General features: G+C 37.9%; 1 protein-coding gene across 3 annotated transcripts in view; it reads left to right on the forward strand.

Moving 5' to 3' along the window:
- Positions 1-13,813, forward strand: part of LOC133652572 (adhesion G-protein coupled receptor D1-like) — a 103,016-nt gene that overhangs the window by 8,397 nt on the left and 80,806 nt on the right. For all 3 annotated transcript variants that reach the window (XM_062051462.1, XM_062051463.1, XM_062051464.1), the window contains exons 4-6: positions 6,193-6,315; positions 6,451-6,627; positions 10,447-10,704. In XM_062051462.1, coding sequence (XP_061907446.1) covers positions 6,193-6,315; positions 6,451-6,627; positions 10,447-10,704 — 558 coding nt within the window. The remainder of the gene's footprint in view (positions 1-6,192; positions 6,316-6,450; positions 6,628-10,446; positions 10,705-13,813) is intronic.

The following is a 13,813-nucleotide window of genomic DNA, read 5'->3' on the forward strand; positions in this document are numbered from 1 at the left end:
ACTGTAGTATTGATCTGTTTAGTATATTTTGCCATTTTAATGCTTGAAAATGCTTAATTTAGCACCAAAAAAATAGTACAATATGCATTTAAATTAAAATACATATGGTGAAGCCGCAATATTTGCAACGACATAGGTGTACGAAAACCGAGGTTCCACCGTATCACTGATTTTAGACAAGATAACGTTCTAGAATACTATGTACACTATATTGCCTAAAAGTATTTGACCACCTGCCTTGACTCACATATGAACTTGAAGTGCCATCCCATTCCTAACCCACAGGGTTCAATATGATGTCGGTCCACCTTTTGCGGCTAGTACGGCTACAAGTCTTCTGGGAAGGCTGTCCACAAGGTTGCGGAGTGTGTTTATAGGAATTTTCGACCATTCTTCCAAAAGCCTTGCTTTGTGCACTAGTGCACAGTCATGTTGGAAGAAAAAACTGTTCCCACAAGGTTGGCAGCATGGAATTGTCCAACATGTTTTGGCATCCTGGAGCATTCAACATTCCTTTCACTGGAACTAAGGAGCCAAACCCAACTCCTGAAAAACAACCCCACACCATAATTCCTCCTCCACCAAATTTCACACTTGGCACAATGCAGTCCGAAATGTAGCGTTCTCCTGGCAATCTCCAAACCCAGACTCGTCCATCAGATTGCCAGATGGAAAAGCGGGATGCTACAAGGTGTGTGTGTGTGTGTGAACGGGGGGGGGGCTTGGGGGGGTTTGGTGGTAGCGGGGGTGTATATTGTAGCGTCCCGGAAGAGTTAGTGCTGCAAAGGGTTCTGGGTATTTGTTCTGTTGTGTTTATGTTGTGTTACGGTGCGGATGTTCTCCCGAAATGTGTTTGTCATTTGTAACAGTGTTAAAGTTGTTTATAGGTCCACCCTCAGTGTGACCTGTATCGTTGTTGATCAAGTATGCCTTGCATTCACGTGTGTGTGCGTACAGAAGCCGCACATATCTTGTGACTGGGACGACATTTTGTTTAGAATGGATGAAAAGCGGACGTTAAAGGCGGTGCCTTTAAGGCATGCCCCCGAGAGATATAATGACTGATGAACACCTTCGTTCGATAATGAAGGTTGCCTCAGCTCAAAGCCTGAGCCCCGACATTAATGAACTAGCATCCAAGAAAAGATGGCAGGTATCTGGCTTGGGCACATCAGATTAGATCAGTGTGTTGCAAACTGAGCAGTTTAAAGTCCTGAATGGTTGGTTTATTCATTGTTATTTTATTTTCAAATGTATTAGCCTGTGGAAAAAGTTAATGTTGATATCTACCTCAGAAGGCTGCAAATTGAAAAGAGGCATTCAATTTTTATTTAAATTGTATTTGATATGCCATTGATATTTTTTAATTGTTATTATTATTATTTGAAACTCGATTTTGCATGTCACTATAAAGTTATATAAGCTTTGCTTGTTCAATATTCAATGCAAACCTTGTTTGGGTTAATTTGTTCAACCTTGGCCCGCGGCTTTGTTCAGTTTTACATTTTGGCCCACTCTGTATTTGAGTTTGACACCCCTGGCTTAGATGCAGCTGCTCGGCCATGGAAACCCATTCCATGAAGCTCTCTGCGTACTGCACGTGGGCTAATTGGAAGGTCACATGAAGTTTGGAGCTCTGTAGCAACGGACTGTGCAGAAAGTCTTTGCACTATGCGCTTCAGCATCCGCTGACCCCTCTCTGTCAGTTTACGTGGCCTACCACTTGGTGGCTGAGTTGCTGTTGTTCCCAAACTCTTCCATTTTCTTATTATAAAGCCGACAGTCGATCACGGACTGGATTTGTCGCACAGGTGGCATCCTATGACAGTTCAATCACTGAGTTCACAAATGTTTGTAGAAACAGTCCCCATGTCTAAGTGCTTGATTGTATACACCTGTGGCCGGGCCAAGTGATCGGGACACCTGATTCTGATCATTTGGGATGGGTGGCCAAATACTTTTGGCAATATAGTGTACAAATGTGCTAAGACTAGTACCACAATAGGAACGTGTTATTAAATTAGAAATGCATTTTGTTTGCCTGTCATTGCAAGGTTTATTAAATGACGTTGTGGAGGGATCAGGTATAGACTTGAGCACGATGTGTGAAGTCGCTCACTCGTTTAGGAAATTCCTCAGTCGAGGAGTAAAAAAAGAGCTAATCACTCAACTCAGCATCACTCTGTCTCATACCTGCGCACCATGTCCCTCTTTGTCTTTTGCCTGTTGACTGTCTCCTCTGTTATGTGTCCATATAGGAGTCAATACCATCACTGTCTCTCCCATTGTCTTTGTCCAGCTCTCAGAATCCACAACCATACTGTGCTCCCTTCCTCCCATAACACTTCCTATGTGTATACCAATGACTCCGCCTACACTAACATTTCTGCGACAGTAGGTGAGAATCAACAATCTTGTGAAATTCACGTGCATCACCCATTGTCTTCTGTTGTTCTTCACTCAGCTCACTTTGTGCACTTTTATTCTTATAAAGTAGCCAACACGGTTAAGTCTTAACTCACAATATATTTCAATTAACAAAATCAGTTTGTCATCAAAGTACTTCATCTTTCATTGGATATAAGTGCTGCTGCTGTACACTAAAGTGAGGTTACTTTGCCAGGTTACTTGCTGGTTGTTTGTGGGACTTGCTGCCTTCTTGTGTCTTTTGTTGTCCAAAACCTACTTTGATTAATTCAAAGGGTTAATGACAGTGGTGGAAAATTCATGCACAAAGGCATATTTGAGTGACGTCATAATGCAATTTTTCATTAACAAAAAAAACTATGTTACACTGCAAAAAGTCAGTCTTCAAAAACAAGAAAAAAAATAAAAAAATTCGGCTTGTCAAGACTTTCCAAAACTTCTCACTAATAACAAGTGCACTTTTCTAGGTAGAAAAAAAACGAGACCTTTTTGCTCAATATGTTGAAAAATATTCTTAAATTAAGTAAATGCTAGTGCCAAAATTATTACTTTAAAAAAGTAGTTTTATACTTGTGAGTGTCGATGACACAGCTTTGCAACAGTTGATATTCTAGTTTCAAGCATGTTTTACTCAATATAGGTCATCAAATCTCAGCTCCAAGCTGTAATATCTTACTGAGATCATTTAGGACCAAAACACTGAAAACAAGTAAAAACACTCTAACATAAAATCTGCTTAGTGAGAAGAATTATCTTATCAGACAGAAAATAAGCAAATATCACCCTTATTTGAGATATTTAATCTTACTTAGATTTCAGTTTTTGCAGTGCATGTATAATTCCCAGGAAACTTTTTTATTCATTGTTAGTATCAATGTTTCGTCGTTTTCTCATTATTGGATGCCTTTTTACCCTTTTTTCTAATTAAAGAAGAAAAAATTGGGGTTTACTTTACAAAACCAAAACCAGTGAAGTTGGCAAGTTGCGTAAATCGTAAATAAAAACAGAATACAATGATTTGCAAATCCTTTTCAACTGATATTCCATTGAATAGACTGCAAAGACAAGATACTTGACGTTCGAACTGAGAAACTTTGTTATTTTTTGCAAATATTAGCTCATTTGAAATTTGATGCCTGCAACATGTTTCAAAAAAGCAGGTACAAGTGGCAACAAAGACCGAGAAAGTTGAGGAATGCTCATCAAACACTTATTTGGAACATCCCACAGGTGAACAGGCTAATTGGGAACAGGTGGGTGCCATGATTGGGTATAAAAGCAGCTTCCATGAAATGCTCAGCCATTCACAAACAAGGATGGGGCGAGGGTCACCACTTTGTGAACAAATGCGTGAGCAAATTGTAGCACAGTTTAAGAAAAACCTTTCTCAACCAGCTATTGCAAGGAATTTAGGGATTTCACCATCTACGGTCCGTAATATCATCAAAAGGTTCAGAGAATCTGGAGAAATCACTGCACGTAAGCAGCATGCCTGTGACCTTCGATCCCTCAGGCGGTACTGCATTAAAAAGCGACATCAATGTGTGAAGGATATCACCACATGGGCTCAGGAACACTTCAGAAAACCACTATTAGTAACTACAGTTTGTCGCTACATCTGTAAGTGCAAGTTAAAACTCTACTATGCAAAGCGAAAGCCATTTATCAACAACACCCAGAAACGCCGCCGGCTTTGCTGGGCTTATGTTCATCTAAGATGGACTGATGCAAAGTGGAAAAGTGTTCTGTGGTCTGACGAGTCCACATTTCAAATTGTTTTTGAAAACTGTGGACGTCGTCTCCTCCGGACCAAAGAGGAAAAGAACCATCCAGACTGTTCTAGGCGCAAAGTTGAAAAGCCAGCATCTGTGATGGAATGGGGGTGTATTAGTGCCCAAGGCATGGGTAACTTACACATCTGTGAAGGCGCCATTAATGCTGAAAGGTACATTCAGGTTTTGAAAATGTGTGGCGCATTATATAGCTTAAAATACGACAACAGAGACGCCAGACTGTTGAACAACTTAAGCTGTACATCAAGCAAGAATGGGAAATAATTCCACCTGAATAAGCTTAAAAAATGTGTCTCCTCAGTTCCCAAACGGTTACTGAGTGTTGTTAAAAGGAAAGACCATGTAACACCATGGTAAAAAATGCCCCTTTGCCAACTTTTTTGCAATGTGTTGCTGCCATTAAATTCTAAGTTAATGATTATTTGCAAAAAAAACCAAGTTTCTCAGTTTGAACATTAAATATCTTGTCTTTGCAGTCTATTAAATTGAATATAAGTTGAAAAGGATTTGCAAATCATCACCCACCTGAGACATACAATTTGAACACTGCTATTTTTTTTCGTGTAATTCTTAACTCCATCCATCCATCCATCCATTTTCTACCGCTTGTCCCTTTTGGGGTCGCGGGGGGTCGCTGGAGCCTATCTCATCTACAATTGGGCGGAAGTAATTCTGAACTCTAACCAAAAAATAGACCAAAAATCAAATGTCCACTGTATAGGACACTAGTTCCCTGGAGGATATACCCTAGGGATGGTAATCTGAAAACAACGTACAATTTGATTCCGATTTTTGGACTGCCGATTAGATCCAGATTCTTTGGGTAAGGATTAAATTCCGATTTTTGCAACGGCAATTAAAATTATGATTCTTGGACTGACATTTCAATGATTGATGGAGTGACTATTCGATTTAGATTTTTTGGAGTGATGATTACTCTCAGATTCTTGAAGTGATGATTTGATTGCAATTTTTGGGATTGATGATTGGACTCTGATACTTGGGTTTACGATTCAATTCCGATTTTGTCAGTGGCAATTCAATTAGGATTCTTGGAGTGACAATTCAATTAGGATTTGCAGAGTGACTATTTGATTTTGATTCCTGAGGTGACGATTTGAGTCCGATTTTTGGAGTTACTATTAAATTCCGAATCTTGGGCTGACGATTCAATTTAGATTATTGTGTTGATGATTCAATTCTAATTCTTGGGATGACTATTCACTCTTGGAAAATAGATTTTAATCTCAATGAGTTTTACCTGGTTGAATAAAATATATTGATTGATTGATTGATTGATTCTTGGGGTGACAATTCAATTCTGATTTCTGCAGTGACAATCCAGTCGAGAGCTAAAATAATAAAGACTTTTGAATTAACGGTGAAACATCTTCAACAAACAAGAAGATTCCAGTTGCCGAGATTCAACCTTTGCGGATATGCAGGTTACAAAAACTGGTAGGACGGCGCTTCGCATTGCAGCTGAATAACGACCCTGAGAACATACAGTACTTCCCTCAAGACTTCTTGAAGACAAAAAAGTTGAATATTCCTTTATGGGCAAGTCAGTGACTTTGCTTGAGCGTGATTTCCACATACTGAAGAGAAAAGAATGCCAGCAAGACTCATACACAAGCAGTAAGTCTGTACTGAAGGCCTGGGAAAATGCACTATCTCCAGGAAGGAAACTTGGAAGGATTTTCTTCCAAGTATTGCAAAGAATGGTTATTCGAGCAGGCGGTTGTCCAAATGCCCTCGAAAAAGGATGTGATCTGGATAAAAAAAATACTTCCAAGGGCAAAAACTTGCAGTTTGTATTTGAAACATAGATGTTGTGACACTTTTCTGATGCACCTCATACATTTACAAATACTATTCTTATGAGCAAAATACATTGTCATGGTCATTCCTCTGGAATGCTGGCAAACCTTCCAAATCAAGTCCTAAACACCATGCTTGATTTTCCCTGCAGATATTGTCGAAGGAATGGTCAACAAGGGCATTTTTCTAAAAGGAGATGTTGGCGGTACTTTCCTCCACTTTGGAAACTACCAGAACTCTTGCATTAGTGACCCCACTCTGTGTGGCCCTGACGGTGAGTACTAGTCTAGGAAAGACATCATTGGTAATAAAGTCAGAGGGCTATCAAAGCGTACTTCAGTTGATCAAATGTTTTTTATGGGGTCTTTGCTTTAATCTGTGGTTTGTCCTTTGTTTTGTGTTTTTGCAGGAATTACCTTTTCCTTTTTTTGGAAGAACCATGAAGCAGAATCACGTTTTGCTGTAGCATCTGGAGGGAAAGTCATCTCTAATGGCTTCTCTGTCTACACCAACCCCCTCGGAGGATATGTGGAGTTCTACACTCGCGGCAACAACCACAGATGGAAAGCCAATATTGGAGTTCCAGGTATCACAAATAGGTTTGATTTGACACAGTGTTCTTTTGCTTCATTTTCAACTGTAAACATCTTATCATGTTATTGCATTCACACTGATATTTGACTTGACAAGTCAAGACTGAATTTCATAAATGCATCATACAATTATCGTCAATATGAAATGATCAGCCGGATAAGAAAGACATCACAGCTTTAGAGAGTAAATGTGAAAAGTACAATTCGTCACATGAATCAGTGATTCCCCTAAAATTGTTGTGACAGAGTAGGATAAAACAATAGAGATATTTGTTTTTAAGGAGTTCTGTTCTCACTGATCTCAGATAACGTGTGTCATCTTTTGTTTTGTGCACCATCACCGCCGTAATTCAATTTTGAAAGAGTTTTGGGTTACAGAAGATCAGCGCTCATCTGGTTCTCATCCAGTGTGACATGTGGACATTTCAGTTTGTCTGTGGAAAGGACTTGAAAGTACATCCTAGTCTTCCCCTGAACTGTGAGAAACCTGATTTAAGATGGTCACAGTAGATAACAAACCATACATTTTAAAAGGTGAAAGTTTAAATGTAAGTAATGGGTCGGCTGTGACTCACAAGGTTTCAATTTTAACCGCAAAATTTGTTCGACATGTTTCTCAGACAGCTCATGTTCTCCACTGATTGTTGTCGATTAAGTTTGCCAAAGGAAGTTTTTGTTTATTGAAATCAGATTGAAGTATAACTTGTTATATACTTGTTGACTTTTATGAATTTTTCTGGATGTAGAAACTAAGACTGTACCTACTCTGGCATCCAAATAAGCATTCAACTTTATCTCAATGGCAGCAATACTTGGATGAGCCAAGGTTAATAGGCTCATGTACAGTAGGGACCACTGTTTTGCTATTAGTATACCATATACACCTATGTGGTTTGCATAACACGGCTATTTTTTTCCGTGTAATTCTTAACTCTAACAAAAAAAATAGACCAAAAATCAAATGTCCACTGCATAGGACACATGTTCCCTGGAGGATATACACTAGGGATGGTAATCTGACGACAACGTACGATTTGATTCCGATTTTTGGACTTTTCAGATTCAATTCCCGATTTTTGCAATTGCAATTCAAATTATGGTTCTTGGACTGACATTTCAATTATGATTGTTGGAGTAACTATTCGATTTTGAGTTTTGGAGTGATGATTACTCTCAGATTCTTGAAGTGATGATTTGATTCCAATTTTTGGGATGACGATTGGACTCTGATTCTTGGGTTTACGATTACATTCCGATTTTGTCAGTGGCAACTCAATTAGGATTCTTGGAGTGACAATTCAATTAGGAAAAGCTGAGACACAGCTGGTATCTCAAATTACTTGTAAGTTAAGGTACCACAGTATTTTTTACCACCCCCAGGGGACACACCCACCTGAGACATATAATTTGAACTTGGCTATTTTTTTTTGTGTAATTCTTAACTCTAACAAAAAAATTGACCAAAAATCAAATGTCCACTGCATAGGACACTAGTTCCCTGGAGGAAATACACTAGGGATGGTAATCTGACGACAACGTACAATTTGATTCCGATTTTTGGACTTTTCAGATTCTTTGGGTAAGGATTCAATACCCGATTTTTGCCATGGCAATTCAAATTGTGATTCTTGGACTGACATTTCAATTATGATTAACTATTCGATTTTGAGTTTTGGAGTGACGATTTGATTCCAATTTTTGGGATGACGATTGGACTCTGATTCTTGGGTTTACGATTACATTCCAATTTTGTCAGTGGCAATTCAATTAGGATTCTTGGAGTGACAATTCAATTAGGAAAAGCCGAGACACAGCTGGTATCTCAAATTACTTGTAAGTTAAGGTACCATAGTATTTATTTTCCACCCCCAGGAGACACACCCACCTGAGACATATAATTTGAACACGGCTATTTTTTTTCGTGTAATTCTTAACTCTAACAAAAAAATTGACCAAAAATCAAATGTCCACTGCATAGGACACTAGTTCCCTGGAGGATATACACTAGGGATGGTAATCTGACAACAACGTACAATTTGATTCTGATTTTTGGACTGCGGATTATATTCAGATTCAGATTCTTTGGGTAAGGATTAAATTCCGATTTTTGCAATTGCAATTCAAATTATGATTCTTGGACTGACATTTCAATTATGATTGTTGGAGTGACTATTCAATTTTGATTTTTCGAGTGATGATTACTCTCGGATTCTTGAAGTGACGATTTGATTCCAATTTATGGGATGACGATTGGACTCTGATTCTTGGGTTTACGATTAAATTCCGATTTTGTCAGTGGCAATTCAATTAGGATTCTTGGAGTGACAATTCAATTAGGATTTGCAGAGTGACTATTTGATTTTGATTCCTGAGGTGACGATTTGAGTCTGATTTTTGGAGTTACTATTAAATTCCGATTCTTGGGCTGACGATTCAATTTAGATTCTTGTTTTGATTATTTAATTCTAGTTCTTGGAAAATAGGTTTTAATCTCAATGAGTTTTACCTGTTTAAATAAAATATATTGATTGATTGATTGATTGATTGATTGATTGATTGATTGATTGATTGATTGATTGATTGATTGATTGATTGATTGATTGATTGATTGATTGATTGATTCTTGGGGTGACAATTAAATTCAGATTTTTGCAGTGACTTTTCAATTTTGATTCTCGAGGTGACAATTTGATTTCGATGTTTTGGAGTAACTATTTGATTCCGATTCTTGGGGTGACGATTCGATTCCGATTCAACAGGTGACAATTTGATTCTGAATTGATTCTCTAGTCAACACCATTGACTTAGACTCAGACTTAGACAAACTTTAATGATCCACAAGGGAAATTGTTCCACAAAGTAGCTCAGTTACAAAGGATGGAAAGGATCGTGTACACAAGGGCACAAAAAGAGGGTGAAAACAAAAGGTATAAAGTAGACTAAAAATTAACCATAGTAGCAATATAAGATATAACATTTATGTAATATTTACATATTATATATACAGTTTATAATATATACTGATATATTATATTATTATATTATATTATATTACTATATAATGTACACAGTATATAACAAATCCCAATTACCATGTACAATTTTAAAGTATATGTAACAGCTGCAGCAAAAAATTTGGTGATTCAAATCAATTATTGTACTATATTATTTTGTAAAATAAAAAGGATAATAAAATGTTTTCAAAACAGGTTACATGTTACAAAAGCGTCTCTTGGCTGCTGACGTATGATGTATACGCGCAGCGAGTAAGCGCGGAGATGGCCTAAATTTTTAGAAATTCGGGAGAATGGTTGCCCCGGAAGATTATCGGGAGGGGCACTGAAATTCGGGAGTCTCCCGGGAAAATCTGGGAGATGCAACTGCTCTGTACTTCTCCCTACGTCCGTGTACCACTCCGTACAGCGACGTTTTAAAAAGTCATAAATTTTACTTTTTGAAACCAATACCGATAATTTCCGATATTACATTTTAAAGCATTTACAGGCCGAGAATATCGGCAGTCCAATATTATTGGACATCTCTAGTTAGTAATGCAATTAATGCAATTGTTTGTGTTAACACAGTAAGCTCATATATATTTGTGTAAAAGCAAGGACTGTTTAACTTCCTCCATCTCAGTCTTGCATTTTTTTGAAATGCACAATGCACTAAAAGGGGTAAGATGGTGTCTTTTAGAGGGGGCCCCTCGCCACATCATCTGACAAATATGTTGGCTGTGAAGCAGAATGAGGAATGGAGAATTCCATGAAAGAATGATATTTCACCTGTTCCCTACTTCCTCTCTCTCTTAGGGCCTTATTGGACCCATATTCTCTTCACATGGAAAAAGACGGCAGGACTGATGGTTTATATCAATGGAACCTTTACTGCTGGCGATGAAAGTGGCAGTGTTTCTGAAAACTATGGTGACCCCTACCCGGATCTTGTCATTGGAACTGGCAACGACAGGGCCTATGGTCACTATGTAACAGGAGCCTTTGATGAGTTTGTCATCTGGGAACGAGCTCTTTTGCCCAGTGAGATATTTCTCTACTACAGTGCTGCTATGGGTAAGGATATTTGCTTTTCACGTATCAGAAGATTTTTACATTTCACATTTGTTTGTCTGCTAAAACCCTTCCCTGGTATTCGAAGGGAATCAATCCATCTAGCCATGTTTGTCAGGCTCAAACACTGATGACATCTATTAAACAAGACAAGAAGCAAGGAAATAAATATAATTCATATATTCAAACAGACAGAATTCAATTTTGCTCAATTTGAGGAGAAACGTGTCGCCCTGTAACCTCTTACAGTGTCACCCACGCTCTGGCGAAAAGATTGTATGCTTCCTCCTTTATTTGGACTTTCTCTGACCACATGTCAACAGCTGCTTCCAAAGGGACGGGGGTCATAAACAGTTCAAAGAAAAGGTTGTAAAACAGTTCAAAGAAGAGGTTCGTAAAAGAGTTCAAAAAGAGGTTCGTAAAACCGTTCAAAAAGAGGTTCGTAAAACAGTTCAAAAAGAGGTCGCCTGGAAGGGAGTCTGGTCCTGCTTCCTCTTCGCTTTTGTAATTCTTGGGTCAGACAATATCTTTCTGTTGATTACAATACATGAAAGAAACAGGAACACCTTCATGTTGCTTCCCCCCTACACAGTGGAGTTTTACCAGCCTTACCGTTGGTAGGTTCAAAGACAGCTTTTGGTCTTCTCGCTGGGAACTCATTTCAACACAAAGTTTTTGTGATAACTTAGAAACAATTATTCTAACAATGTTGTCTACCATCTGTCTTCATTAGAATTTACTGGTCAGCTGAGCATTTCCCAGCAAACCTTGAAGTGGTCAAAAGCCAACCCCGGGACACATTAACACCTATCAACAATTTTGAGTTTCCAAATAACCGAACATGTTTTCGGGGTGTCGGGACAAGTACATGCAAATGTTTCGGGTCCCGGAATATGCTACCACATTTTGTGGAAGTTCCCCCTTCATTACAATCCTGACAGACCTAAAAAACTTTGTAGCACAATAACATTTTACAATACAGAAAAAATAGACAGTAAGAATAACATGTATACATGTAGGGTTGTACGGTATACCGGAATTAGTATAGTATTGCTGGTTTTACGAGCAGACGAGCATGTTCGGCAGCGCACAATCACAGAGTACTTACAAACAGACACTGTGTGTAGACAGAAAAGGGAGAACAGATGCATTTTGGCTTAAAAACTAAACATAAAGGTGAAGTTATAACACTGAAACGTCCTCAGGAAGAGGTGCTTTAAGACATGGCTAGCTAGCTAGTAGCTAAAGTCCAGCCCCAGTCGGCAGTGTTTTAGCTACTTTTAAATCACTAATCCTCGCCTCCATGGCGACAAATAAAGTACGTTTCTTACTAGTATCATCTCTGCAGGACGAGGAATAGCTAAACATGCTTCACTACACACCGTAGCTCAAAATGTAAACAAACGCCATTGGTGGAGCTACACCTAACATCCACTGTAAAAATACCAAGTACAGTAGCGTATCTAGTCGATACTACTATGATTACGTCAGTATTTTTTGGCATCACAACATCTTCTTTCGTTTTTTTAAATGTATATTATGTTTATAAACTCAGGAAATATGTCCCTGGACACATGAGGACTTTGACTATGACCAATGTATGATCCTGTAACTACTTGGTATCGGATTGATACCCAAATTTCTGGTATCATCCAAAACTAATGTAAAGCATCCAAACATTAGAATAAGTGATTATTACATTTTAACAGAAGTGTAGATAGAACATGTTAAAAGAGAAAGTAAGCAGATATTAACAGTAAATGAACAAGTAGATTAATAATTAATTTTCTACCACTTGTCCTTAATAATTTTGACAAAATAATAGAATGATAAATGACACTATATGTTACTGCATATGCCAGCAGACTAAATTAGGAGCCTTTGTTTGCTTACTTACTACTAAAAGACAAGTTGTCTTATATGTTCACTATTTTATTGAAGGACAAACTTGCAATAAGAAACATTTGTTTAATGTACCCTAAGATTTTTTGTTAAAATAAAGCCAATAATGCATTTTTTTGTTGTCCCCTTTATTTAGAAAAGTATCAACAAGTACCGAAACGTATCGAAATAATTTTGGTACCGGTACCAAAATATTGGTATCGGGACAACACTATCTACATGTATATAAAAATTATGAATAAAACTAGAATAAAAATTAGTATATGATAAAAAAGTGCACTACCCTACCTGGCATGTGTACACTTTAACTACTTCTCGTTTCAGAGCAATGCACCACAAAAGTGAATCTGAATTACCTTTGATTCTGACTCATTTCTTAGTCCAGTTGCCGTTAGGTTGGCAACCGTGGCACACACATTCAGTGTAAACATTTATTTTATAAAACGGTTCTCAAATGAACGTCTAACAAATGTGAATCGGCTCTCGTCGTTTCCTTAAAAGTGCCGTTCAAAAGATTTGACTCGTCATATCTCTAGTTCAGGGGTCGGCAACCCAAAAATGTTGAAAAAGCCATATTGGACCAAAAGTACAAAAAAAAAATCTGTCTGGAGCCGAGAAAAATTAAAAGCCTTATTTAAGTGTTATAATGGAGGCAACACATGATGTACTGTAAGTGTCTATATTAGCTATAATAGCCTACTATCAAATTGACTGTGTGTCGCAGGCTGACACAAATCTTTGTTGACAGAAATGTCGAAATGTAATATTTATTCTACACATTTTTACAACTTTGGAAAACATTACTAAAACTTCTCAGAGGGTGCGATAACTCCTGGAAATGACTTAGAATGGAATAGATGTGTGTGTCCAAGTTGAAGGAAACGTCAGGCTGTCTTCTTCTAATGGGTGTATTACAATCTTTGCAAGCTGGGTAACGTTTGCTGTGGTCTGGAACAACATGGCACACAAACAACTCTCAGAAATGCAGCCAATATTATATATAGATTATGTGTTATGAGACATGCAAATGTAAATTAAATACACAGAAGACATAAGTAAAGGAAATTAAATGAGCTCAAATATACCTACAAACGAGGCATAATGATGCAATATGTACATACAGCTAGCCTAAATAGCATGTTAGCATCGATTAGCTTGCAGTCATGCACTGACCAAATATGCTCGATTAGCACTCCACACAAGTCAATAA

Source organism: Entelurus aequoreus, linkage group LG06, assembly GCF_033978785.1.
Source record: "Entelurus aequoreus isolate RoL-2023_Sb linkage group LG06, RoL_Eaeq_v1.1, whole genome shotgun sequence".
NCBI lineage: Eukaryota > Metazoa > Chordata > Actinopteri > Syngnathiformes > Syngnathidae > Entelurus > Entelurus aequoreus.